The sequence below is a fragment of the Pseudopodoces humilis genome, chromosome 2 (assembly GCF_049639895.1).
Source record: "Pseudopodoces humilis isolate 2021_Gansu_Grassland_sample_001 chromosome 2, ASM4963989v1, whole genome shotgun sequence".
NCBI lineage: Eukaryota > Metazoa > Chordata > Aves > Passeriformes > Paridae > Pseudopodoces > Pseudopodoces humilis.
The window spans coordinates 87,660,361-87,687,289 of NC_142201.1; the positions used below are offsets into that span (position 1 = coordinate 87,660,361).

Sequence of the window (26,929 nt, forward strand, 5' to 3'; positions counted from 1 at the left end):
GGGAGGCGATGCCGGGCTCCTCGGCCAATAAGAGTGTAGTGAGGGGGGAGGGGGCGGGTCTGTCCCCGAAGATTGACAGCGGGACGAGGCGGGACGTGACGGGCGGGGACTGCGCAGCAGACGGGCCGGCGGGGCGGGGAGAGGGGCGTGGCGCGGTGAGCCCCGCCCCCGCGGAGCGGCCAATGGGCGGCCGCACCGCCCGGCGCGCGGGAGATTCGAACGGTGCGTTCGGCGGGGCAGGGGCGCAGTGTGGCTGCCGCCGCCAGGGGGGCCTCCGGCAGGGCCCCCTCCACCCCGGTCGCGCCCCGCAACAAGCTCCTGGCACACGTCAGCGACCCCCGCTCCCCCACCGCCGGCATCCTGCGCACCCCCATAGAGGTAGGCGCCCTCCCGCCGCCGCTTCCCCCTGCGTGGCTCCGGCCCGCCGTCCCCACGGCTGCCCTCTCCGCAGGTGGTGAGCTCCCCGGCGGGCAGCCCGCAGCCCAGCCCCGCCGAGCTGCCGGCGGGCACCGGCCAGGAGCGGGACCCACGGTCACCCACGCCCGGTATTTCCCGCACGCCCATGAGAGCCGTGTCGAGTGGTGAGTGAAGGCGCCGTGACTGGGCGGGTTGAGGGGTTGCCTGGCTTAGAGGCTCACCCCGTCCCTCTCCGTTCCCGGCAGACAGCGTGGACCGCCTGGTGAAGCAGCTCAGCGAGGCCTTCGGGGCCGAGAGCGCGACCCCGGAGCCGGCGCCTCAGGGAACGGCCGGCCCCGCGGAGGAACCGGCCCGGCGGGGCTCCCCGCCCGCGGGAGAAGCGGCGGAGAGGCCGCCCTCTCCCAGCACGGCCCGGCCCGGCCGCCCTGCCGGGCACGGCCTCCCCTCGGGTAAGTGCTCGGTGTGGGGGCCATAGGGAGAGCTGCGCCGGAGGGGCTGCGAGCAAGTCGGGGCTCTCGGCACAATCTGGTTCTTCGGGTGCCTTCTCCAGGCTTGCTCCCCGATAGAGCCTGTCCCTACTCCCCAGTTCGGCTGTGTCCCACCGCCTGGAGCCTCTGCAGCCAGGGGACCCCTTCGGTTATCAAACCGATTTCTGTTCAGAGTCGAGAAATTATTTTCAACCTGTGCTCAAAATCAAAAGGTATACAACAACTCTTCCCCTCTTTGAGATGGGTTTGTGACTGGAGACCTCTTCCAGAGGGACCTTACAGTTTCTCCTCGGGAAGAGCTATGGAGCAAAGGTGGACAGCACATCTCTGTGCTATGGTTGAGCATTGCCGAGAGACTTTGATACAGACTGCTTCAGAAAGCTCTGTGCTGAGCACCACTCCTCAGAGGAGCAGCTGAGAATTGGGACTGTTCAACCTGGAGAGGAAAACGCCCAGGGGTATCTTATTAATAGATACACATACCTGAAGGAAGGGTATAAGGAAGGGAGGGAGAGCCAGGCTCTTTCCAGTCATGCCCAATGATGTCACCAGAGGAAAAGGGGACAGAATAGTACACAGGAAGCCCTGAACATCAGGAAACACTTTTTCCACTGTGAGGGTGACCAAGCACAGCAGCAGTTTGCTCTGAAAGGTTGCAGAATCTCTATTTTTTAAGATAGTTGAGAGACACCTGGACACGGTCCTGGACTATGGGCTCTAGGTGGTCTTGCTGGAGTAGGTCCTATAGAGTTCACTTCCAGTATCAACCTTTCTGTGATCCCTTTGCCTCAAAGCCCCTGGGTAAGTCTTTGATAAAGGCCAGGAGGCATTTTAAATCCGGGACCTTTGAGCCTTGTTGTGATGCGCTGATGTGTTTCCTCAACTAGTGAGCAAGCCCATAAGACACAAGCCCAACAACAAATTCATGGCAACATCTGGAGGAACTGGCCGCTCTCCCCTCAGTGTTCTACAAGACGATAATTCTCCCAGTGCTCCTGCCGCTCGCCAGGTAAAGCTTAATGGTCATACTAAGGGAGGGAGATTGAGCTGGGAAAAAAAAGCCTTCAATTTCTGTGTCTTGTAGGGTCCCGGTTTAGAATTGTGGCCTCCTAGGCCTGCAGAGACTAGCAACTTCACAAGTGTTTTTCTGTGGGTCAGTCTTGCCACTAAATGCCTTTGAGTTTTGTTCAATGTCTGTCTTTGGCCTTACAATGAAATTTCCCATTTCAGTGCATTCTTTCTCTTTAGGCTGTAGAAAAATGTCACTCTTGTATATTGTCACAGTGAGTCCAAGCTGAATGGCCTGAAAATAGGCTACATATTCTGCTGAGAATTAAATAGCCTGCAATTAACTTGTGTTTTACACTCTATGTTTGGGTTTTTTATTTCTCTAGGGCAAGAGGCACGTTTTGGGAGAGAACCTTGGGGAGAAGAAGGAAGTGGATCAGAGCAGGAGCCTTAAATCTGGGAACTGTGCTTGGAGTGACTTGAACAAAGAGAACCAACAGTGTCCTTTTGTGGAGAACTAGACACTTCTTTTTTCAGGATCTTGCTATAATTTGCTCCTATGTTTTGAGAATTTTCTAGTGGGGAGAAATCCTACAATAGACTGAAACCCCAAAGAAGTGGTCACATTTCTCAGCCTACCTGCTGGGGAAAGATCTCTCCCTCCTCTTCCTAGTTTGTTGTGTTTTATGTACAGCACAGACTTTATCTCTTTTATTGTATATCAGCTGTATTGATTTTTTCCATAGAGTTTTTATCTCTAGTAAATAAATTTGTGTTCAACCTTTGCTGACTGTATGTCCTGATATTGTGCTTGCCCAGCACAGTATTTTCTTTGGAACAAGGGTTCAGGAACAAATAGTTCAGCCTTCCATTAGTATTAAAACTGCCTTGTCCCCTGCCTGGAGCATGCTGAAGGGTACAGCCTTGAATCCATGTACAGCAGCGCTAGCTGGGAAGCTGCAGCTCCCTGCAGGAAACTGATGTATGTCCAGTGTCACCTCTGGAGTTGTACTGCTCCTGCTCTGAGCTGAAACGGAGTTGTGCAAGAGTCTGTCGTGAGGCTGAGATCCAAACTAACATCAGATAGTATTGCCTGTTAATATTGACCGTGTTGATCCCCAGCTCTCCCTCTCAGCCTTGGGACCCCCAGGATGTTTCTCTGAGCCAACAAGTGAAATAGGGGCTGAGTAAAATGGCTGTGTCCTGTAACTGAGCTAAAATGTCCAAGCTTTGAAAGGATGCACTTTCAGCTTTCTTTCTCAACTTCAGCCTCTTCTCAACTAAAACTTTTGAGGAACACCCTCCCCTGGAGACTGTGAGCTGAAGCATGGTCTGTGGATGAGGTGGTGACTGGTTGAGACCAGCAGGCAATATTCACAGGAAAGGAGTTGTGTTTGCAGTAGCTCATTGCAATGCTGGAAAGAACACAGCCTGCAGTGCTTCTGTGAGCTTTATTTGCCTGGGCTATGAAGATCTAAACAGACTTGAAAACCTGGGCCGATGGCTACTGGTTAGATAGGGTCACCACACAGTGCAGGAGTGAGGCAAAGAGGGAAGGAACAGCAAGAAGCAGACAATAAATAATAAATATAATATTTCCTGATATTCTGGCAGGTCTTGAGGGCAACCTTTCTGCCATTTATGCATAGATAAGACTTGAACTAAGAAGAATAAATGTATTCCCTGCTATTCTGGCAGGTCTGAAGGCTGCCTTTCCCCTCCTTCTGCATAGATAGGACGCAAGCTAAGTGGTCCCCCATGGAAATGAGCCAAATTTACACCAGCTTTATGTTTGAGGTGGTGCCATAGAAATCTCAAATCCAGTGTGTCTCTGGGGCTGTCTGCATGGATACAGGACAGCTGCACAGAGAAGTTAGGCAGAGTTAAAGCAGGGAGAGAGCTTAGTCTGGGATGGGTGTTGCATGAGGGGTCTTTTGAAGGAAGAGGATGGGTTTCAGTGTGGGTAGAGGTGTTTGAAGAAAGGTGCAGGGTGTCTGAATTGTACTGCAAAGTCCTGAGACATAAAGAACAGGTCTTCAAGCCTGCACAAGGCTGGAAACTGCTGTTTAGAGGTGGAGAGAAGGGCCAGTGCATGTGCTCTTGCTCCCCAGCTCCCCCTGCTCCTCCCTGATCTCCTTTCCCTTTCACTCTGGGAGACTCCTACAAGTGACCTGTGTCTAGAGACAAGTGGGAGTGGTAGGTAGGCTTTTCTGTTGTGCTCATCTGATGATGCTGTTTTGCTCAGGCTGTGGGTTGTGCTTTCGCTGCTCTTCCTCAGTGCTGGTGTCCTCAGTTCCAAATCTTGAGGAAACTGTCCCAGGAGCCAGTGGCAACAGCCATGCCATCCGCCGTCACCCCCAGGCAGCTCACTCTGTTGTCGTGGCCAGAAAGGATTCCTGTGGTGGCAAAGAAGAGAGGTCAGGGAGTGAAGGGGAGCCCATGAGAGGTGACGGGGCTGGCCCTGCCGAGGACACACGTCACAGGCTGTGCCTACACGCTGTGCATGGCCCTGTCTGCTCCTGCACGACCCCTCACGGTCCGTAAGCGGCGAATAGGAACAAACGCGCAGAAGAACTTTTGCGCGTGCCACACAACCACCACCTGCAGGCCCGGCCAGAGGGTTCTTGGGAAGGTATGGCCAGCTGAGTCCTCATATAACTGCTTTCACCCTGGAGTGATGGTAAGACTAAGGTTGGATGGGGGCCTTGATAAGGCTGAGAAACAGCAATGCTGTTGGTGGGCTGTGTTTCATGACTTTTCAGAGGGTAGGGGCCACATCTGAAAAGAAAAATGCTGTGTGTTCTGTGTATGAGCATCACAGAGTGCCCGAAGATGTTGGATGGAAGCCCAGGTGCACACTTGGCTTGGTGCCTGGCCACCAAGTGGCACTGTGAGTACCTGGAACAGGCAAACTGCAGGCTAGGAGAAAGTAGGATATTCTATTGGTGGCTGTGAGCAGTTTTAGCTAATAAGAACCTTCTTCTTCCCCTTGAAACAATGTTCTTTGAAGGCTTGACTTCCTTAACATTAAAAACAAACAGTAGCTCTTCCATGGCAGTGAGAGTTGTCCTTGTTCTGGTGTGCTCCCTGAGTGCAAGGGAGCTTTGCTGGGTTTCAGTCAGTACAGGATGTCTTCCATTTAGAAAAAATAAGTGCCTTATTATCCCTAGGACAGGGACAGGAGGCCTTGCAGGGAGTGGAAGAGGAACCTCAAGGAGCCACTCACCCACACGCTCTGCTTTCAGGGAGTCCCAGATGTTGCAGTTGAAGTCGTCGTAGCCAGCAAACAAGAGCCGCCCGCTGCGGGAGAGGGCGATGGAGGTGATTCCGCAGATGATGGTCTCGTGGGAGTACATGATGAGCTCCTGGTCCGCCCGCAGGTCAAAGAGGCGGCAGGTGGCATCGTCGGAGCCGGTGCAGATGGCTTCGCCGTTAGGGAAGAACTGGAGAGGGCACACACTGTGTCTTAATGAGGTTTTCTTCAGATCCCTATGGAATTCTTCAACTTGTCATCCCCCCTGCTAACCACCAGGAAGCCATGGAGGCAGGAAAGCCTGGTGGGACCAAACACTGGATCATAAAATTTGAGTCTGCTGAAGGGGGAGACTGATACTTCTCATAAGGCCTAATAAACCCCTTCCACTCCAAGAAAACAAATGGCTTAAGGGGCTAGAGCTGTTGCAAGATATCTCAGTGCTTGGGGAAGGATTATTTTAACTCCAGCGGTTAGGTTGGGCCTTGACAAGTGTCCACCCATTATCCCCCAGCTGAGGTCTGACATAATTCTGGCTACCAGAGCCTTCCTCTGTCTGATCCTCATATCCCAGCCTTCTCATACATGCTTTTTTTCTGTGGTCTTGCTCTGAGGGGTAAATAAAGGGCTCCTCAGGAGCAGGTATGGCAGAAAACCGTGTGGCTGGCAAGATAGCCATGGGACAACTGAGAAAGCTTTTACTAATTGACGTCAGTGAAGGGTGGTTTGAGCAGCAGACGGCAGGAAGCTGGCAGGCTCATTTGGTTAGCTACAAGGATTAGTCTGGCATGTTTCTTGTCCTACCATCTCTGCAGCTCTGAGGGAGCTGCATCCCATGAAAATTTAATCTTCAGAAGATCTCCCTGTGATCCCAAGTCCCCACCTCTTCTGTCTGGAGCTGACCTCAGCTGAGTTAGGTGCTCCTGCTGCCTCACTTGTGTGTTGCACCAGGGCTGCTGGAGCGTGCCTGAACCACAGTTCCCAACAGCTGCTGTGAGCAGAGGTGGACCAGCACCTGTGTCAGGGTGCTCAGCTCCACAGACCATAGTGTGCTGCCTGTCCAGGACCTGAATGCTTTGGTGCCTGGGGAGAACCCTCCTCCAAACTTCAGCGAACTTGGGCACTCCCTGCTTCAGGCAAGGTCTAAGACCCTTGTTACCCTCATGACTGTGACAGCTTCTTTCACCCTGGTCCCAAGGCTGTTTCGGAGCTGTTCCACGCCCCATTTTCCTCCCCAGCACTGTGCAGACAGCATACGTACAGAGATGGCGTTGATGTCGGACTCGTGCCCTGAGAAGGTCTGACGGCAGGAGCCCTCCCGCACGTCCCACAGTTTGGCAGTAGCATCACAAGCCCCAGACACGAAGAGTTTGAAGTCAGGGGAGACAGCCAAGCTCATGCAGTCTCCAGTGTGACCAATGAACACAGTCTTCTGCTGCCCCGTCTCAATGTCCCAGAGCGCACTGCAGGAGGGGAGAGGAGAGAAGAGAAGAGAAGAGAACATCTCAGAGCCAGCCCAGGCAGAGCAGACCTACAGCCAGGCTGAAGAGCTGTCCCACTCACAAACAAAAGGAGGGAAGCTGTCTCTACAGCAGGGGAAAATGGGTGAGCGCATCCCTGGAGTCAGCTGTATACAACAAGAGATATCTTCACAGCTGTTGTTGGCAATACCTTTGCCAGAACAGAGTTAGACTAAGGCTGGGGGTGTGTGAGGTTTGGCATATTCCCATAAGTGTAACAGCTGAAGGGAATACTGAGAGACAGTAAGAGGGACAAAACCAGCAAAAAATAGCAAACAGCTGGAAAAGGTCTTCCGTGTCCACGCTTGTAAGATGCAAAGCTCTTGTTCAGTGGGATCCCACTCCACATTCAGGCAAGCAAACCCTGTGTAACCCTGATCTCTGATGGAAATGCCACTTGTCCTTGGGCAAGAGGTTCTTCCAAAGCAGTTATTGGGATGGGGTGGGGTGAATAAAGACTCAGGATGGTTCAGAGTCACAGCACGGTTCCTGAGAACCAGGAACCAAAGGATCCAGGCACTGCCTCTGCAGTGTCCCTTGCACAGAGGGCAACTATATAACGTACGGAGAACGTATTCGTACTCCACATAAAACACCTTCTGTCCCGGTATAAATGACACTGTTCTTTGTGAGAACTGTTGACATGAGCCCTACTGCTTGACCTGGCTTCAGCTGGGAAAAGAAACATCTGTTCTGCCAAGGGAGGAAGAATGGATCAGGCTTCCTAAGGTGCTCCATGTGGCCTCCCCATGGAGGAGCAATTCCTCCTTAGAAAGTGGAGTGCTGAAGAGGAGAAGGACTGCACTTGTTGCTGTGTTAAGAGCAGAGGTCATGTCACTAGGATGCAGGAGAGAGCACTCACCATGTGGTATCTCCAGAGCTAGTCACAATATTGTTGTCATCAAGAAATCGGCAGCAGGAGAGGTATCCTGGGAAGCGGGAACAAGCAAATATGAGAAAAGGGGCAGGGATAGAAGGGTGAAGTTTGGAAGCAGGGGGCACCCAGCTGCAGGCAGGCAGAGCACACACCTGTATGAGCTGAGAGCTCCCTGCTCACTTTGACGTTGCCTTCACGAGACTTGAGGCTGTAGATGGAGCACATGTTGTCAAGGCCTCCACAGGCCACAAAATTGCCAGAGGGGGCATAGGCACAGGTCATGACCCAGGAGGAACGCAAGGGGATGGCATGAACCTGGAGGACCAGAAACCGTGTCAGGACTCTCAGCAGCAGAGAAAACAGGTCAAGGACACCAGCTACAAGGAGACCTGCTCCAGCATCCTGGTTTGCAGCCACCTGACTCCTACCTTGTTAGTTGTGTATGTGTCCCACACAATCAGTTTCCCATCTTGTGAGGCACTGACCATAAGTCTGTGAGAAAGGAACAAGATCATGTTAGTAGCTTTCTTCCCATCAGAGCCTTCCAGCCCATCACACCCAAGTGCTGCCCTGCACCCAGCAGAGCAGCAGCAGCGCTCTCACTTGGAGTCCGTGGACCAGTGCAAGGCGTAGATCTTGGCCAGGTGTCCCCGCAGGGTCCTTCGGGTCCGCATCTGGATGCGTCCAACAACCTCCATTCCAGACACAATCTAAAGGAAGAGTGGTGGAAGGGAGAGAATTTATCTTGGTCTACCAGGAGCTTTACTGCTTTTTGCATCTCTGCCTCCTAACTCCTCGCTGACTGGACAAAAGCCCCCTCAAAGCGGTGCTAGCTTGCCCAGCCAGCCCTGCCCCTTACCTGAGCAAGTGTTGTGTCTGCACAGGCTTTCCGGGCATCCTGGAGAAGAGACAAGAGCAGATGAGACCAGTTAAAGACGTGTGGGGAAGGCAATGACAAGTGAAATTTGGGGTCATAGCCTGGGGGTTACTAGAAGTAGGAACTATGGCTTTGTTTTGTTTGGATTGTGGCCAGCCCAGGGAGATCCTGGTCTTGATTAGGGCACCTTGACACCAGCCAAATGTAGGGAAGGGGAGACAAAATTTGCTCAGCATCCAGTTCACTGTCCTTTACCCTTTCCATAGACCCTCCCACCTGACAGAACACCAGCTGTCTCACAGACAGAGGAGATCCTGGAGTTTCACTACACTCTTGGGACCCCTGTCCCCCCTTCTCTCCCTTCCTCTACCACTCTTCCCCCCACCATAGTGTGAAGATCTCCATCAGCATTTGAAGGGCTGTGGAGAGCTGCAGAGGGCTACTAGTATGTAGATGGAGAAAGCCCAACTCCAGCTTGTGGCTGAGGAGGAAAGTTTGGGCATGCAGTGGGGGGGGGGGGTAGACACGCTCTCAGCAGTTTCATGACTGTTGCCAGCATTACCGCAATCTGCTTCTTCAGCTGCTCAGCCTCCTGCTTCATCTGTTCCATTTCCCCCATCTTTCTGACCTAGGGGTGGCTCCTCCACGTGGGGCAGCCTGGATTCTGGGGAGACAAATCAAAGGAGAGGGGTGTGAGTTAGATAGGACAGCTAATGCTCAGTTATGGAAATGGAGGTGTCTTTACCATTTCTTGGCTGAATACTTGGTAGTACCATGCTGTATCTGGCTCAGCCCTTAGCATTTGGGAAGATTGTGCTGGGCCTGGTCAAAGGTCCATTTTGTCTTGGATTCTGCTTACACATACAGGTGCAGAAGCTAAAGAAGTCCAGAGCCTCTTGCTGAGGTTCTGGCCACAGTTGTCCTCTCATTTTTAACCTCTCCATTCCAAGCCCTGGGTCCTCTTCATCAGCTTCTCCCTGTTCATGGCCAAGCTGTTCAGCTCGGCTCCAGGAGGAAGAAACTTGTTGGGGGGAGCTCATTGGCTACTTCCTACTGTTTGTCCTAAGCAAAGCCTCACCAGGCAGGACCCACCAACTCTGACCACCAAGGAAATCTATGGGGCTGTTAAGGTGTTCTCTCAGGGTTGCCTCCCACTTTCACATCAAAAACCAAACCAAAACCAACCAAACCAAAACCAACCAAACCAAACCAAAATAAAAAGAAAGGTGGATGCCTAGGGGAGGATCTAAGAATAACATAAGCCAATAGGGGTGTATCTCCTACTTGCCCAGCCCAAGCTTTTCACTGACGTCCAAAGCTAGGGCAGCATTACTGTATGCAGGTCCTTGATGGACTTCCGTTCATTTGTCCACACCATCTTTGTGCCCGTGCCAAGTTCAGCCTCCTCAGTACCCCATAGTGATGATTTCCACAGCTGGGTGGCAGACTCTGCAAAGAAGTTCCTGCTTCTATCACTTCCCGGTGGCACTAGTTCCACTTGACAGTGGCTATATTTTGAGTTGGGAGAATCAGCAAATAACTGGTCTCTATTCGCCTCTGCATCACTTGGTACTTCATACATCTTTGTCATACTCCATCTCTTTTCCAGACTGCAGAGCAAACTTAGTCATTCTTCCCGTGTAAGCTGTTACATCCTATTATCTCTGTTGTTCTATGAGATTTTTTTTTTCAGTTGTTTACAGAGCAGAGATGATAACATTTTTGCAGGGAGAGCAGGGAACCAGAACTGTAATCCATATGCAAGATGCAGGTGCACTGTATCATTATACAACATCTCTGTTTTGTTCTCTCTTTCTTGTTATGTGCACTTAAACCTTCACCAGGGATTCTAGCATCTCCCACTTTTGTAGACAAATGTGATCTTTAATTGCTCCAACATTTCACCTGGACAGATGTGAGTGTCCAGATGTGCTCTAGGTGTTAGCCAATAAATGTTCCAGCAGCATCTGCAGAATTTCTCCTAGTCCCTGTGGGCCACATCACTTCCCATCCCTGTTGCCTGAAGGCCTCATTTCCTCTGGTCACTGAGGCTTTGGGTTCTTCCATGCCAGACTTGCTCTCTTGCTGTGGGCAAACGCATCCAGACAGCTCCCAAGTCCCATCTCTGCCTGCTGCTTGATAGAGCACTTTGAGTTTCCTTCAAGGATTCCTTCCCTTGAACATCTCCACGGCTTTCCTTTGATCCCCCAGGCACAGTGAGTTTTTGCTTGTTCAGTGATGCCTGAGGCATGGCTTTGAGTGTAGGAAAGAGAAGGAGATACAGGTTTCCCCTAGCTCCTGGGAGGCTACCCCAGCAGGAAGTTATTTCAGGATATATTCTGCAGACAGAGACTTGTCTCTGCTGCCTGCAAGGCTGGATAGAGCCACAGCACTGCTTGCTCTTCCCTGCTTGCTGCCCATGCACTGGATGGGGCTCCAGCCCCAGCAAATGCTCAGGGAGCAGGAGGGCAGTCCAGGGCAGCACTGCCAGGGCCCAGAGGAACATGCTACAGCCATGGCCTGGGGCTGCCAGCCTCAGCTGCACTGAAGGATAGGAACAGGCCAGCACCTGAGCTGGGCCCATTCCACTGGTTTTTCTTCTCTCATTCCAACAGAGCAGCGATAAGGGGGTTCCTCCCAGCAAGGATGCACAGTTGCACCTCATTGAGTGACCATGAATACCCACCTTCATGCACTTCCCTTCCTTTAGAAAAGGGCTGGCATTCCACTCCACCTCTCAGCTGACTGACAGAGTGGGGAGATGCTGGGGAAGGTCTTGCAGCTGCACATCCTTGTCCTGTGGTGTTTGCCCCTCAGTTTCAGCGTACAGCGAGGCTGCAAGGCTGCATCCAGCTCTGCTCACAGCCTACAGCACACCAAGTGGCACACCCGAACTTCCAGCCACCCTGTGCAGCCAGCCCTACCATTGTGGCCCACATTTTGCCCTTTTCCAGTGTTCCTTGGGACTGATACATCAATCCTAAGCATCAGATTGCCTTTTCCTGCTAGGTAACCTCCTCCCTCTGACTCTCCCCTTCCAGCCTCCTTTGCTTGGTTCCCAAATTCTTCAGGCTGTTATTTCATTCACCTTTGGCTATATGAGATCACTGTCCATTCACCTGCCCTAATTTTTCTTTGTAGACTTCTGGTTTTGCCCGCCCAGACCTTCACAGAGATGGGAACCTTGTTCTCCCTTCCTTCCAATTTCTGCTCCAGGTGAAGCTGGCTGTACATGTCCTCATTACCTGTCGCATCCCTGTCTTCCTTTCATTGCTCCTGCTTTTTTACCACTCTCCTCCCTTCTGTGGTTGTTTCTCAGGTCTGGCACTAGCAAGGGAATGCCAGTTCACTGCTCTGTAAAGCTGCACAACCAGATGAGGGGCTTTCGGAGCCACAGGCAGATCAAACAGCAGGGGCAGGATGTCGAGGACGGATAAAAAGGGCTAAATATAGAGAAGGTGCAGCTCAGGACTGTGTCCGAACCTTTAAATCCCTCTGAGGGAACACTCTAAATGAAGCTGGGAATTGTTCTCAGCCTCAGAAGGACAAGGAGCCACAGATGAGCGATAATAATAGCTCCATCTTTGCCTGTCGCCTCCATCCGTCACATCCCAGTGCAATTTGTGGAGAGTGAGTTACCCGATCCCCAGTGTAGTGCAGCCGCCTCCCAGGAGGACCAGGGCAGGTGTGCAAAAGAGCAGCTCATTATGATCATGTAAATTTAGGGCAGGAAATGGAAGGAACAAAATGGGGGAAGAACGGAGGAAAGGGAAACTGAGTTTGGCCGAGGCATGTTCCTGCCTTCACCAGCAGGACCTTAGGGATACACATTTCTTGTGGATCTAAGGATCAGCTCACAGTTCCTCATGGCGGTTGCCCAGGCTAGTTTTAATGGGAAAGGCTTCTAAATGCTGCACACTTGGTGCTTTCTGGAAGTAAGGGCTCTTCCATGTGAATGCTAAGCAATAAAGGAAACCAAGTCCTAAGGTACCCTTGAAACAATTCATCACTCTCAGCAGAGCTACTGACAGGAGGACCTTGGCACCAGTTGGCACCAGTTCTGGAGTTTTGCCTCCTGCAAGCACCCCGGAGGAGCAAGCATGGCACAGCCAAACAGAGCCTGGGCTTGGTCTGTTCATGCCAGCCCTGTTCTGAGCTCTGCCTTAGCTACGCCCATCCAGTTCACACCTCTTGGCTTTTGAAATCACATTTCACTTCTTCTGCTCTCCAACATGACAGTTCTTTCCCCCCCTGCCTTTTCTAACAAATTTCTTGCTGCAGCACTCCTGTCTGTGGGAAACCAAACCCACCCTGAGTCCTTTGGTGTCTGCTCATAGCAGATCAAATGCCTGTGCTGTGGTGCAAGACGGAGGGGGATCTGGAATCATCCATCTTCTGCCTTTTGCTGCCACACCCTGACTTTTCAGAGCAGTGGCCATAACCCTTGTACGATGTCATGGAGGTGGCCCAGCTTGCTCCCTGGGGGCTGTCCCTGCAAGTCACCTGCATCACTCCCTGGCGGGGATAAGGGTGCAAGTATTGGGTGGGAAAAACAGGCAAAGTGAGCCCTCTTATTATCTGTTCCTGGGTAGCTTCCCCCACACTGCAGGAGTGGTTGCTCTGTGAAATGTTGGGAGGGCTGTGAATGGGAAAGGTGCAAGAAGGACTCAATTTGAATAGGCAGTGTCCCTGGGTCTCTGTGTAATCCCTGACTAGCTTCGCAGGCTCGCCCTGGTGACCCTGGGCTCCTTGCAGAGCCGGATACAGAGATGATCCCTCTCTCCTGTGATGGAGATCAAAGGTCAGGGTAAAATTACCCTGCTCTGCTCATTGCTTTCTGAGGGCTCCTTGTCCACCCAGAACAGCAGCCAGCTGCAAAGAGGTGTGCACAGGGCGCACTGGGGGTGCAGGGCTGTGTACAGGCAGTGAGTGCCAGATCACTCAGGAAAGGTGTTACCCTCCCATTCCACTGGGAACTGGTGAGATTCACCTGCCAAACGGAGAACAAGCAACCCCATCCCAGTGCAAAGCCGCCTCATCACTGTATAGACACCTCAATGCTAACCCCAACCCCTTTCCATGATCTTACTCTCCCTCATCCTCTGATGGGATGAGCCCTTGCTCAAAGGCTCCCCACAGAATCACTCCAAGAAACTCAGGGTCCCAAACGCCAGATTCACCAAGGTGACCTCAGGCACCGCAAGGCGGCAAGCTTACCGGGATCTGTAGAGTAAGGTGGGTTGCAGTCCCCTCTGGATGGGACCCTCACAGCCTGCCTCCCTTGCTGAGAACGGCTCCTCGCTGCCCAGAAGCCCCTCGTACCTCTGCAGCCTCCAGTCAGTCCCGTCGGTCCACCCAGCGAGTCCCTTGCTCCCTCTCTGCTCCTCAGCCTCTCCCAGGACTGATATCCCCATGGGGAGCAGGAAGGCTGTGGACGGGAGGGGTTGGGGGAGGGCCGATTCCAGGAGCAGCGTCAGGCAAATTAAATCAGACACCAGAGACTTGGGGAAATCGGATTGGGACGTAATGCAAAGCAGGTGGATGGGGAGGGGTGAAAAGAGAGAGTAGCACACTGCTCCTGAAGGGAAAGAAACAATCCCAGGCGGATTTGACTCCCTCTGTTTATATCAGCAACAAACTAATAAAGTGAAGATTAGCCAGAACAGCCTAGGATTATCAGCCACCGGGGCAGGGCTTGCTGTACCTCACAGTCACAGGAATTCCTGTTTTCCCAGGGACAGCATGCCACTTGTGTCCTGGGCAGGGTGGAAAGAGGGATGATGCCACCAAGAGAGGGCCTGCAAAGGGAAAACCAATGGCAGGGCCACCGCACCCTCTCTCGACCGCAAACGGGGGCTCTGGATGGCGAAAACAGAACTGGGCACAGGGGCCAGGGGTGGCAAAAGATTCGGTGGCATGCCTTTTGGCAGCCACTTTAGTGGGATGCTGCGAGGGGATTATCTTGGCCTCAATCTCTTTTAATCTCTCCCGCGGCTTTGGCCCAAGCCCGAGATAAATACCTTTTAACGGATCTCATCTGACGTCAGGAGGCCATCAGTCTAATCACCCAGGCCACCTTTGGGCAGAGCAAGCCAGAGATGTGGACACGGGCCCCTCAGCCCCCAACATGTCCTCATCAAAGAGGAACCACCCAGCACCCCTCACAGATCATCGGGATGGACGTGTGGGCGCTGGGATGTGACAGGCCCCTCGCTGGAGACAGGGAATTTGAAACACACACCATCAAACTCTTCCCTGTGAGCCTGGGGTGGATGGGAAGCAAAAAGGGTTGCCAACACAGGTTTCCCAAGCCTACGTGTTAAGAAGTGCCAGGATTCAGATTGAGGACTTCCCTTTCCATGGAGCAGGGGCCCTGTGCCAACAGTGACAAGGGGATCACCCACCCACCTCTTACACCACTGGCCCTGGCTCTACAGATTCCTTCCACTTGGACTGCACTTGGGGTCTCCATGCACAACTCATCAAGGCTTGAGTATGTCATGACCACAGATTGATCTCTTGCTCTAATGCTTCCCAGGAAAAGGGTCACTGCTCTTTTAGATACTCCATATCCACCCCATTCAATTCCTATTTTGCTACAATATAATCCCATCTCGGGACACTAATCCCCTGGGCAGTGACAGCAGATTGTCTTTCTATCAGGGTGGAAAACGATAAACAAAATCTCTCTTCTGCTTTCAGGGACAATTTAGTGCATGGAGAGGGGGAAAAAAAATGAAAACAAAACAAAAGAGAGGTCTTGCTACAGGGAAATGTGAGCGTACGGTGCATTCTCTTAAAGGAACTCCTCACCCTTTCCATGTTAGCCACATCACAGCTGACTTTCTCTCCTGCTCTCCCTTACTGAAAGTAGCTGACATCTGGGCGAATACTCTGTTATCTTTCACTGAGGGCTCAATCCCCTCCCATCATTTGTTAATTAAATTTCTATCAGAAACAAGTGTGCACCTCTCGCTGGTATACAGACTCAAGCTCTCATCAACATCTGTGTCCAGCATTTGGCTTTTATTTCATATATTCACAGTCTCTCACCTTTCCTGTCTCAGGTCACTTTGCGAGGTTCTGGAGCTTGCAGGTGCTTAGGAAATTCAAAGGCTTTAGTTATGAGTTCTTGAATGTGAGACAGCCCTCGCCAAAAGATTCCAGGCTCCTCCTTCCCCTCTCAGATTTAGCCCTGGATGGCCAAGAAGTTGGCACTGAGAGGAGCGGGGTGAGAAAACCTTGTCTTCTTACTTTTGAGTGAGACAAACACGGTGAGGCAGTGAAGAAAGCTCCTGGTGTCACTGACTTCCACACTGTGCTCTTCTCCCGTTTTTCAGCTGCTGGGACACCACAGAGAAGAAAGCTGCACCCCTCCCCATCACTACAGCTCTACCACACTAATACACTGCTCCAGGCCTCTGTGGTCCCGGTCCTCCCGTGACCTGCCAGGCCATGGTGTGTGACAGTCCACAGGGCCCCGTGCACTCAGAACTCATCTCTGGCCCGTAGCACCTTGGGGTGCTGCTTCCTGTCCAAGCCAGGCTTCTGTCTCTGATCTGCAGGCTTGGCTGCGCGGCTGGGAGCACGAGATTCTGAGGAGGATCTGCTGCTGCCATCAGTTCCCTGATGTTTATCTCCATCGGGCTGGTCCTTCTCCACAGCCCTCTGCTCCATCAGCTCCTCTGCCTTCACCCGTTCCTGCAGCCATGGGGACAGAAATGATGTGAATCCTCCCTGCTGGGGTCTCGGCAAAACACATCCACCCAACCACTCCAGAGCCCAATCCCCTGTTGCAGGACCCATCACAGGCTGGCCCCTCCACCAGACACCTTGTCAGAGGGCAACCCCCAGCTGCTGCACTAGGCCCTGCCCCAAGGCAAAGCCCAAAAGCTGCTCCTCAGTGGGATTATATCTCACTGGGAGGTACTTGTATTTATTTGCCCTTCACCTGCTCAGCGTGCTCCTGGGAGTGCGTGTACCAGAGGGCAATGGCGCAGCGCCGTCCGCGGCTCACGGCCCACACGCCATGGGGGTTCTCCTTGCCAGAGCTGAAGGCTACCAGCCTCCCACACTTGGGATGCACCTCGGCCTGCCAGGAGAGAGACAAGAGACTGTGAAACCAGCAGACCCCTGCTCTGGAGCACACAGTCCTTCTACAGAGGTGACACTGCCTCTGGGAACGTGGAAGAGCAGAGTTGCTAGGCATCTACAGCCAGTCTGTGAGGAAGGCAGGCCTTGGAGAGGGACAGAGAGAATCAGTGGGACGACAAAGGTCACAGACACCCACAGACTGGAAGAGCCTGGAAAATTTCAGGTAGGAAAGAGACAAACTCTCCCCTGTCTGAGATTTGCCTCAATTTGCCTTTAGCTGCCCCTATTTGAATCTGCCACTGCACCAGCACTGGATTTGTTTTGGAGTGGTGGGATCCAATAACCAACCTATTTCCTCCTGCCCAGACTAAGTCTTGCCCTCAGTCCTCTCTCCCTCTTTTGGCTAGTCCCAGACTTACTGTGACAGTCACAGTGTCCATTTCAGTGAAGAAAAGGCCCCCACCTTGGAAGTCATCATTGAGGTAGAGAATGCCACTGTGGACAAAAAAAAAAAAGAATACATATGGATGGTGAAGCGTATTCCTCCCAGGGGCTTCCCCACATTCCTTGTCACAAGCTCAAAAGCAAGTAGACCAGCTAGCAGGAGAATCCATCTGAGGGTGTTAAGTACAGCAGTGCCTAGCCCAGGGGAGTCCCTGAGCTGCAAGCCACAGGAGGCTGGGAGAGTATGCCAGGGAATTAGCTCTACACACTTGTCCCATTTTATTTTGGTTTGTTCTTAATCCCCTGCAGCATGCATCCATGGCACCGTTGTGACAATGCCCTGGGCTTGAAAGACCTTGTTTCTAACCCGTTGTTTATGTTTCAAGGTTGGGAATAATCCAGCTCCTGGAAGAGGAAACTGATCAGCAAAGAAAACCGTGTCTTAACAGCCAAGGGATTTCAGGGTAACATTAGAATTAGAATGATGAAAAAGAGTCCTGGTGAGTATAGAAAAGAAAACTAAGCCAAGAAACTTCTTTACTGAAGTTATACAAAACAAGAAATAGTGAGGCCACTGTACAGCCCAGGTGAGACCACAGTCAAGTAGGTGAAAGAATGGACCCCAAACTACCTGGGTTCCTCGTGGTATTCAATTAAACTGATAGAAAACATCAGAGGAACAACAGAGGCTCTTAATTAATGGGACTGAGGAAGAAATACAAATCAACAGCGTGGTTGCTGAAGCAATGTTAAGGACATAAGGGCAGTGAGAGGATTAGCAGCATTGAAACACAGGAGGTTATAGCTCTTCTGCCACAGGGTTTTAATAAGGCTGTGAAGCCAGGGTGGTGACACAAGCGGAGAAAAGCAAGGACAGCTCTCACACATCCAAAGGGACAGGAAGGTAGGGATAATGGTTGAAGCATAAAGTGTTATCCTGACCTCAACAGTCTGCTTTAGACTCCATTTCTGAGAAGGGTAATTGGAGGACAAGAAGTAAATGGAAAATGGTCTTAAAACGTAACAAGAGGGTACTAAAAGTAGATTGGGCTACCCACATAGTGTTTGAAAAAATGGTGGATTTTCCAGGGATACACTACGTGCTCAATCTCAGCAGTTTGGACTCTGGTAAAAGGACTCAGAATGGTGCCACGAGGGGAATTTCTAACAAAAAGAGAAGGTGAAGGTGAGCATGAACAGCACACAGGGATCAGTGCACTGCTGGCACCCAAAGCATCACTGGAACTCATGGGTCCCTGGGCTCAATCCTGTTCAATATTATCATTAATGCCCATAGCACAGATCCACAGAAAATACCCAGGAAGTTTGGAACACAGGGACTTCATTCAAAAGGACACTGTAAGAGCTCAGCCCTTGAGCTGGTTGGGCAGTCACAACTTGAGCTCCAAGAGGACAGGGATACTCCCAAAAATAGCTCAGTGGCATAGATTCTGGGAAGCTATTTTACCATCCATTCAAGTGGAACTCAGAGAACCCAGTGAGCAATGAAGGGAAGGATGGCTTTCTCACAGGAGGGACAGAGATCTAACTAGCTACACAACAAAGTCTGGTAACTGTACAATCTGGTTATCCCAAGTAAACACCAGTATCCAAAGGGAAACAACTCAATGATAATGGAATTCCCTCATATCCTCATCATAGCTGCTTAGGGATTTCTGCTCTGGATGCAGTTACCATTCAAAGAAAAGACAAGTAAAATTTCTGGATGCTCAGGGATGAGATGGCAAGTAGGAGGAATGAGCTGTAGTGAACTGACCTCCTCTGGTTGCAGTGTGTAACAACTGGCATCACCATTAAACTATATTTCAGATTCTTTCACAGAGGAGTAACAAAACCTGCCACAGGCTGGAAAAAACATTAACTCTCATGTGGATGTAAAAATCCAACACAAAGTATTTGCAGTGAATCTTGAGAGAATAGTCACTGAAGTACACTGACTGCTCAAACAAAAGGAATCCAAGGAGCTTGACTATCCCTTTCCTGTAATTCACAGAGTTCTGTAAAAGATGGAACTCAACTACAAGAAATAGCCTGTCAAAAGGGCTGTAGCACTGTGACACACCCACAGGATAGCAGTTTGAAATCATGGTTCTAATCTGTGCAGCCTTCCAGCCTCGGTCTGTTCTCTGTTAAAGCTGGCTGTGCAAAGCAAGGAGGGAAAAAGGGCAGGTCTTCCCACCCTAGGGAAGGTGTTTCACACCTCCTTCTGAAGCTGCTGATGCAGCCTTCTGCCTGATGCTACAGTCCTGGACGGCTCTGAGCCAACCATCACCTGGTTTCTATAAGCTAAGCTCATCCTCTGATGGGGCCAGGGATATCTTCACATGATCTAATACAGTTGCTCTTACCTGTAGTCCCTGTACACATAGGCAGGAGGTTCTTTCCAGCACTCTTGCCCCTCAGGATCCAAGAGACAATTATCAGCATGGACAGGATGGCTGAGATCCATGCGACCTTCCTGTTCCCCTGAAAATATACAAAGAGGAATACGTGCATTTTCAGTTTCAAGAAAGAATAAAGCAGAGAGAAAGGGATACAGTGAGAATAAAGGGAGAATAGTCTCCTGAGAGCACATGGCTGGGAGTAAGCAGACTCTCTGGGAGACAGGGACTAACAGGATGAAAGGTTCTTTACCATCTATAGCTGTGCGACACACAAGGTGTGTGAATGAAAAATGGAGTTTCTTTCCAGAAGTAAAATAGGACTCTATGATTTTCTGAGATTTCTCACTAGCCTGCAGAAGCAATTTGGCGTCTCTCCATTCCACGTCCCCATTTTGGGCCAGCTACAAGTGAAAAACAAGTCTGTTACAATACTTACAAAGACACTCCAAGAAATGATACACGTACACAGCACAGAAGAAGAGACCTTTGTAAAGTCCTGTGGTCACTCAGGCAGGAAAAGAACGCATTTTCTCATTTAAATACATCTCAGGAGTAAAACTGCACAGCACAGCAATTATATCCTTCTCCTTGGCCCATGAAGCCACATCTGGAAAGCTGCATCATTTTGGGTCTCCCACTACACAAGAGATATTAGGAGACTGAAGTGAATCTTGAACGAAGAGTCTGAAGATGACAGGAATGTTGGAACACATGACTTAGAAAAACTGAGGCCAAAAGATTTGGCTTTCTTCAGTCTAGAGAAGAGAAGGACAAAGGAACATCTAAGTACAGACTCCCGTCACCTAAAAGGGGGTGACAGAGGAGGTGGAGACACTGTCTCCTCAGAGACACACTGATAAGAGGCAGCACACAAAAGCTGCAGCTAGGGAAATTTTGGCTAGATATGAAAAAATATTTCACCCTCACAAGACTGGTACAGCACCAAAAAAGGTGCCCAGAGAGGCTGGAGAATCTCCACCCTTGGAAATGTTCAGAACTTGCCTATGCAAAGAATTGAGAGATTTCATCTATCTTTGGAATTAGACATGCTGCAAGCTGGAGGTCAGCTTAGAGATCTCAAGAGGCTCCTTTTATCTTAATTTATTCTCCAACTCTAAACTAAGCATGTCTGTAAGGCTACCTCACAGGGACAAGCAGTCCCAAAACCCTGCCTCACAGAAGAGAAAGCACTTGTCAAGCCCTCCATGTACAACATCCCTGAATGTGATTGAGGAGGAAGCAGGACAGAGACCACAAGTGTTGTGGGGGAGACAGTGCACCCATGACACTGAGCACTCAGAGTGCAACTCACAGAAGAAAACACTCAGGTGGCAAACTCTCTTTCTGGACAATTAAGAAGGCAGCAGGCTCACAGATGCATTTTACCTGCATGGCCTTCAAAACAGTTAACCCTTCGAATCTCTCGTGTGGGGTATGAGGCGACCGTCTTGCCCGGTATCCATCTCCTGCTTCCCCTGCTGCCTGGAATACAAGGATACAGGTGACATGCATTAGGATGCCACCTCTCCTTCATGGAAACCTTACTGCTCTGCCTGCTGAGGAGGAAAGCGCACACACAGGAGTTCTTACAGGATCCTGGCCTCACCTTTGTCAGTCGGAGAAGGTCCTTACACTCAGACTCTGTCAGCACTCTGTCAAACACAACCCTCTGGGTTCCATTCATCTGCTGGGAATCCATCGTGACAACAATACCCTCAAAAGGCAGAGGACCTGTTGAGAAGCAAGCACAGATAGGCATGAGCAAGCTTTGGACAAGAATCCCTCAGATACCCAACCCCCAGCCTGCATAAGGAAGTGGAGAGACACTATACATTGTCTGAGAAGACAGGACAGTTCCCCAGAAGTGCCCGCTCCTCACAGACCCCTCACATGCTTCAGGGGAACCAGAGCACCAGCTGGGGAAGCTGGCCTACAGTGCGTGCTTCAGGAGCCAGCAGAGACTTGAGACTTGCTGGGAGAGCAGCAGGGAGCTGGGGGAAGTTGAGTGCACTGTGGATTGCAGCAGCAGAACAGGTCCAGCCTACTGGAGTGAGGCTCTGGAGAAAAGAAGCAGGTAAACATCTCCATCAACCCTCCTTTCAATCATCTTCCATCAACATCTTATCCCAGAATTATCTCTGGTGAACCCTTCTGCTTTTTCATCCCCAAAGAGAAGCACTGGATATTAGCTGATAATTTAGCTTTTTGATCTTCAGCCTTTTTTCCCCACCCCCTGTGACCTTTGGATGATGAGGAATGCCAAGGCACTCAGCCCCTTAGAAGGCTCTGTTCTCACATGTGCCACAACAGAGAACCACTTGGGGTCATTTTAAGCAAAGACTCCACAACAGAACCTTTTAAGAGGCTCTGTATCCACACATAAGAATAGAGGACCAGCAAAAACATGAGACTCTGCACTCTGCAGTATGTATCATTCAGCCACAAACCCTTTGGACTCCTGTTTTTCAGGGAAAAACTTCCCCAAGCTACATTGTCTGCTTCCAGTTCCCATTTCCCGGCCCCTCCCTTCATGTCCCTTTCAGAAAAATGTTGATTGAAGTTGGGCTGGTGGAGCTGAACCAGGTTGGGTGTAGAGGCTCCTGGCACACTGAACAGGGATCTGCACGTCCACAGGCTTGTCACACATTCAGGCTGTTCTCAGCTTCTCCAGCCACAGAGCCCTTTGAGTTTGCGTGCCAGAGATGTACGCACTGAGATTTTGCAAGGTTACACATGCATCAAAGAGGAGGAAAAGAACAGTGAGAAGACTTGCTGAGCCATTCAAGTCAGTCTACATCTATGCTAGCATTCAAATATCTGAGGATGGAAGACAGCACTTAGCCTGAGTAAGTCTGGCTGCATGCATCCATGACCTCCTTCAAGCTCTTTTACTCACCCCTCTTCTCCCTCTCTTCCCCATCCAGAGTTTCATGCTTTTGCTTCTCCTGATCCTCTCTCAGGAGCAAGGGAAAAAACAGAGACCAGGGCTGTTAGTACACAGAGCTATGCCCAACCCTCCTCTGTAGCAGCATTTCACATCCTTCCAGTTCCTTTTGTGCCCATTTCTCTACGTATTACTGTTCTTTGTACCACCCCTACTTATACTGCAGTCCTAGCTGACGTGCCCAATCTTACCTGTATTTCTCTTTTAAGTTTTCAGGAATCAGCTCATCTGGAGTCCAAAGATCCTGTACGAAACAAACACAGGTGGTTCAGTACACAACAAACCTTGCACTGCTTCTCCAGTATGTATCAGACCAACCACTGTGGCCCACTTCTCAGGACAGACAAACTGAGTCAATGCATATGGTCACAGCAGTAACTTTAAATTAACTTCAGTCCTGGAGCAGCAGAAAGGACATAAAGATCCACCTCATAAGGACCTGGGGGTCCTTCTCATCAGCATCTGATCCTTTCTGGATCATGGCCTACCAAGGTGAATTCTGACAACTGTGACTGTGAACAAGCGGTGAAACCATGGCAGGAAGATTAAGACGATACTGTTACTTACAGGGTCATTAAAAGTTTCTCCCAGATGCTCCACTGCATAATAAATTAACTTCTTCTCCATCAAAGATCTCTGCACATAATGCTGAATACTCTGTGGAAGCAAAGAGACTGTAAAACAACCACCTCACAAAAGACAACCCCACCCCTTGTCCAGGGCAGAAGCCTGCCCCACCACACTGCCGTGCACAGTTAAAGCCTGTTTTTGTCCTGAAAGGACACCGGCTGTGACAGACTAGGAGTAAACTCCAGTTTCTTCAGTCCTGGCCTTGGCACATGTCTGCAGTGAAGCACCTTTCCCTTTTTTCTCCTGGACTGTGATCCTGTCTTGTGGGACAGGGGAGGACCGAAAAGGACAGAGCTGGAGTTGTAACTACCTGTCTGGCTGTGACAGCTGCATCCTCTCCCAGTTCTGTGCGATACTGTTTCATTTTCTCCAACATGGGCTCATCCGAGGGATAGAAGAGCAAGTAGGAAGCAGCACATTCAGCAGCTCGTGTGTGGTTCCCAACTTGGGCAGGGACAGAAGAGAACAAACACACATTTCTGAAAGACTTGAGCAGCGAATGTGGACAGAGCAGCAGCACCCAGTGTCCCTTACACCAAGCACACATCAGCCCCTGCCTAGCAGGGCCTCCACCCAATGATGGGAATGAACCTGGTGCAGAACAGGCATGCCTTTAATACTTATTGGGAGCTGGTTTAGAAGAAACAGATTAAAAGTAAGTATATTTTGAAACAGAGATGGTCCCACTTCCCTCATGCAACAGATATGATGAGGGGTCTAGCAGCTTCCTTGAGATAAAAGTTTTACCAGTGGTCTGACAGGGGACATAAGAAACAGCTGGGCCACTGTGGGGAGGAGCAGGGGTATACAAAAGAAGGGCTGAGGGATGTGTGAAAGCGACAGAGTGACAGGATGACCAGTGTCATGACAGGCCATCAGTTGAGTGAGGGAAGGTATGGCTGCCTCAGAAAGAACACCACTGCTAAGGTGAGATGCATGGGCAGCCTCTAGGCAGGAAGTGGGAGCCTGCTCTGGAGCCATGTACTGAAAAGGAGGGGATAAAACACTCAGCAAACAGTTGGAAAAAAATAGTCCTGAAAAAGTGTGCTGGAGGAAAGACATGGGAACAGCCTCCCATGACAGAACCTGGGCAATGAGACTGAAGAAGACCACAAGGGACATCTCCCAAGGTGGCCACAGACTTGAACAGAGGTTCTGGGAAGAGTTAGGGGGAAAATAGAAGTAGAGCTCAGGTCAGTGTGCTACTTTTCCCACGACAAGCTGCCCTCCAGCATCAGAGGCAAAGGACAAGTGTAGGGGTGCCACAGCATAACCTGCTGGTTTGTGCTTCTGCTCACCTTGGCTATAGGCAAACTGCAGTAAATCAAGATGAGAGGGTATGAAATCTTCTGTGGCAGAAATTCTCCCCGGCTTTGTGGCAATTTCCAGGACGCACTGCTGCCTGCACTTCAAAACCTGAATGTAATGGGCTGCAAGACAGGAGTAAGAAAGGCAGTAGCCCACAGTTCTTCCAGGCAGGAGTGCTGGGATATGGGATGTGCCCAGGGTGGGGAGCACAGCCTTCCTACCCAGTCCTCTGTGCCTCTAACACTACCTGCAATGGCTTCATACAGGCCAGGCTGCATTTTCTCCTCCTCATCCTCATCCTCCCAAGGCCCTTCACACAGGGCACGACAATCTTCCAGTGCTGACAGTGCCTCTGAGAGTGACTCCTCCAGCCTGGCCACGGCCTGCAGGTACTCATCTGCATCATAGTGCTGCACACCAGTCTCATATGCTTCCTGTGAAGGACAGAACCAGCTCCCTTCATCAGTGTGGGTGACACCAAAGGATGCCCCGACACTTCTGAGTTGCTCACAGGGTGGTGCTGACATACAGGGGCCCACCTGCTCATGCACAGTCAACCACACAGTGACAGCAAAGACTAGGCTTAAGCCAAATAACTGTCATCGAAGTCTCTCCATCACACTTGCAGTGGTTTGTCCTCACCTTGAATAGAAAGCTGCAGGAAGACCTTCCTGCAGCCTTTCAGACACAAAGGGGTCTGAGCAAGACTTTTGCCAAAGGTCTGTAGTGACAGAACAAGGGGCAACGTTACTAAAACTGAAAAAGCATTTTGATGGAAGAAAAAATATTTGTTGGATTGGAGATAAGACACTTTTATGATGATTGTAGTGAGACACTGAAGCAGGCTGCCCAGAGAAGCCGTGGATGTCCCATCCCACAAAGTGTTCCAAGGCCAGGTGGGATAGGGCTTTGAGCAACCTGGTCTAGTGGAAGGCGTCCCTGCCTTTGGCAGGGGACTTGGATTAGGTGATCATTAAAGGTCCCTTCCAGGCTAAATCTCTCTATCAATCTGTGTATGGGGGCCCTGTCTCTAGCCATGGCCTTTGTGTGGGAATAGATCAGGGTCCCAGACCGGTCCCCAGGGTGGAATAAGAGCTGTTCATGCATGGCTGTGCACTGAGCCCTCACCCAGTGTGGAATGGCCTCCAGGTCCTGGAAGCTGTCTGACTTCACCCCTGACATACGCCGGTACTTCTCGATGTCCTCCCGCATTTGGAGGTGCTGGGGATTAGCGACAAAGAAGGTGTGAGCGGCAGACACGGCCTGATCCAGCTTCTTCAGCTGTGAAGAAAAGGCAGCAGTGTCTGTCATGTTCCTGCAGGTCTCTGCTGTTCACACCCACCCCTCACCTCAGCCGCTTCCCGGGTTCACAGGATCACATAATTACAGAATGGGTCAGATTGGAAGAGACCACAGCGGGTCATCTGCTCCAACCTCCCTGCACAAGCAGGGTCGTCCTACAGCACATGGCACCAGATTGCAGCCAGATGGTTTTGGAATGTCTCCGGTGAGGGAGATTCCACAACTGCTTTGGGCAATCTGTTCCAGTGCACGGTCACCCGCATAGTAAAGTTCTTCCTAATATTCCACCTAAAGGTGGAACCTCCTGCGCATCAGTTTCTGCCTGTTGCCTCTTGTAGCGGCTGGCACCAGTGAGAAGAGCCTGGCTCCATTCCCTTGGCAACCACCCCCTCCTAGATGCGCATCAATAAGGTTCCCTCTCGCTTGTCTCTTCTCGAGGCTGAGGGAAAGGCGTCCACCCCCTCGGCTGCCCGGAGAGCCGCGCCACGCCGGGCCCCCGCCGTGCACGACAGCACCCCCGGAGGCGGCAGCTCCCTCCCCGCCGGGGCGGCCCCGCGCCCGGGGCCCGGTGCCCACCTGGAAGAAGGCCACCTGCAGGTAGTTGTAGGGCTCCCTGCGCTCGAAGTCGCGGCGCACGGCACGGCTGGCGCGGTGCGCGGAGGGCGCGGGCCGCAGCCGCCGCCCGAGGCAGCGCTGCAGGCAGCCGGCTCGCTGCAGCACCGGCCCGAGCAGCGCGGCCCCCCAGCGCCCGGGCCCGCCGCCCAAGGGCTCCTCGCGGGCGCAGGCGGCGCGGCAGGCGCGGCGGGCCGCCCGCAGCCCCGCGTAGCTGTGCAGGGCTCGCTGCAGCAGCTCGGCCGCCCGCGCCCCGGCCCCCGGCAGGTACGCCCGCACCCCGTCCGCGTAGAGCAGGTCGAACGGCACCAGCCGGTCCGGCGACGTGGCGGGCGCGGCGGCGGCGAGGAGGCTGAGGCACAGCAGCAAGGCCATGGCTCCGGGAGGAGAAGGCGGAGGAAGAGGAGAAGGGGTCCGGGGCGGGCGGGCGTCCTGGCGGGCCCCGGGCTCGGCCCGCCCCGGGGGCGGTGCCGGTCCGGGGTCGCGGTGGGCGGGAGGGCTCGGCCCCGGTCCCTCTGCGCCGGCCGGGAGCCGCCGCTGGCCCGGGAACTCCCGGTGCTGCTGCCGCTGCGTCTGGCGTGACCCCTGGTGCGGGCGGCCGCCCCAGCGCGAAGCCTCCCTTTGGGGTGAGTCAGCCAAACGCCTCCAACGGGACCTCTCCTTGGAGTCACGCTTGGACGCTTCGTGCTCCCATCACATGGAGAACTGCTTTGGAGGTGAAGGGATCTCCCTCTGACGCTGCCAAACCTT

General features: G+C 51.8%; 3 protein-coding genes across 3 annotated transcripts; 1 reads left to right on the plus strand and 2 right to left on the minus strand.

The window, feature by feature from the left end:
* The first annotated feature begins 8 nt into the window (after positions 1-8).
* CDCA3 (cell division cycle associated 3) lies at positions 9-2,698 on the plus strand. Its single transcript, XM_005523830.3, has 6 exons — positions 9-155; positions 214-378; positions 452-581; positions 663-866; positions 1,793-1,914; positions 2,300-2,698. The coding sequence occupies exons 1-6, from the start codon at positions 9-11 to the stop codon at positions 2,432-2,434; spliced, it is 903 nt and encodes a 300-aa protein (XP_005523887.2). The 3' UTR covers positions 2,435-2,698.
* A 1,355-nt stretch (positions 2,699-4,053) lies between these two features.
* On the minus strand, positions 4,054-13,877 carry GNB3 (G protein subunit beta 3). Its single transcript, XM_014253312.2, has 10 exons — positions 13,658-13,877; positions 9,003-9,104; positions 8,423-8,461; positions 8,167-8,273; positions 7,992-8,055; positions 7,716-7,878; positions 7,549-7,615; positions 6,428-6,629; positions 5,140-5,356; positions 4,054-4,309 (listed from the first exon to the last, which is right to left on the minus strand). Exons 2-10 carry the CDS (start codon positions 9,057-9,059, stop codon positions 4,203-4,205), a joined length of 1,023 nt encoding a protein of 340 aa, XP_014108787.1. The 5' UTR covers positions 9,060-9,104; positions 13,658-13,877; the 3' UTR covers positions 4,054-4,202.
* A 1,570-nt stretch (positions 13,878-15,447) lies between these two features.
* Positions 15,448-26,554, minus strand: P3H3 (prolyl 3-hydroxylase 3). Its single transcript, XM_014253329.2, has 15 exons — positions 26,144-26,554; positions 25,394-25,546; positions 24,513-24,699; positions 24,256-24,387; positions 23,268-23,401; positions 22,895-22,984; positions 22,519-22,571; positions 22,280-22,338; positions 20,990-21,114; positions 20,770-20,865; positions 19,634-19,784; positions 19,348-19,465; positions 16,954-17,029; positions 16,392-16,532; positions 15,448-16,141 (listed from the first exon to the last, which is right to left on the minus strand). The coding sequence occupies exons 1-15, from the start codon at positions 26,552-26,554 to the stop codon at positions 15,929-15,931; spliced, it is 2,139 nt and encodes a 712-aa protein (XP_014108804.2). The 3' UTR covers positions 15,448-15,928.
* Positions 26,555-26,929: the final 375 nt, after the last annotated feature.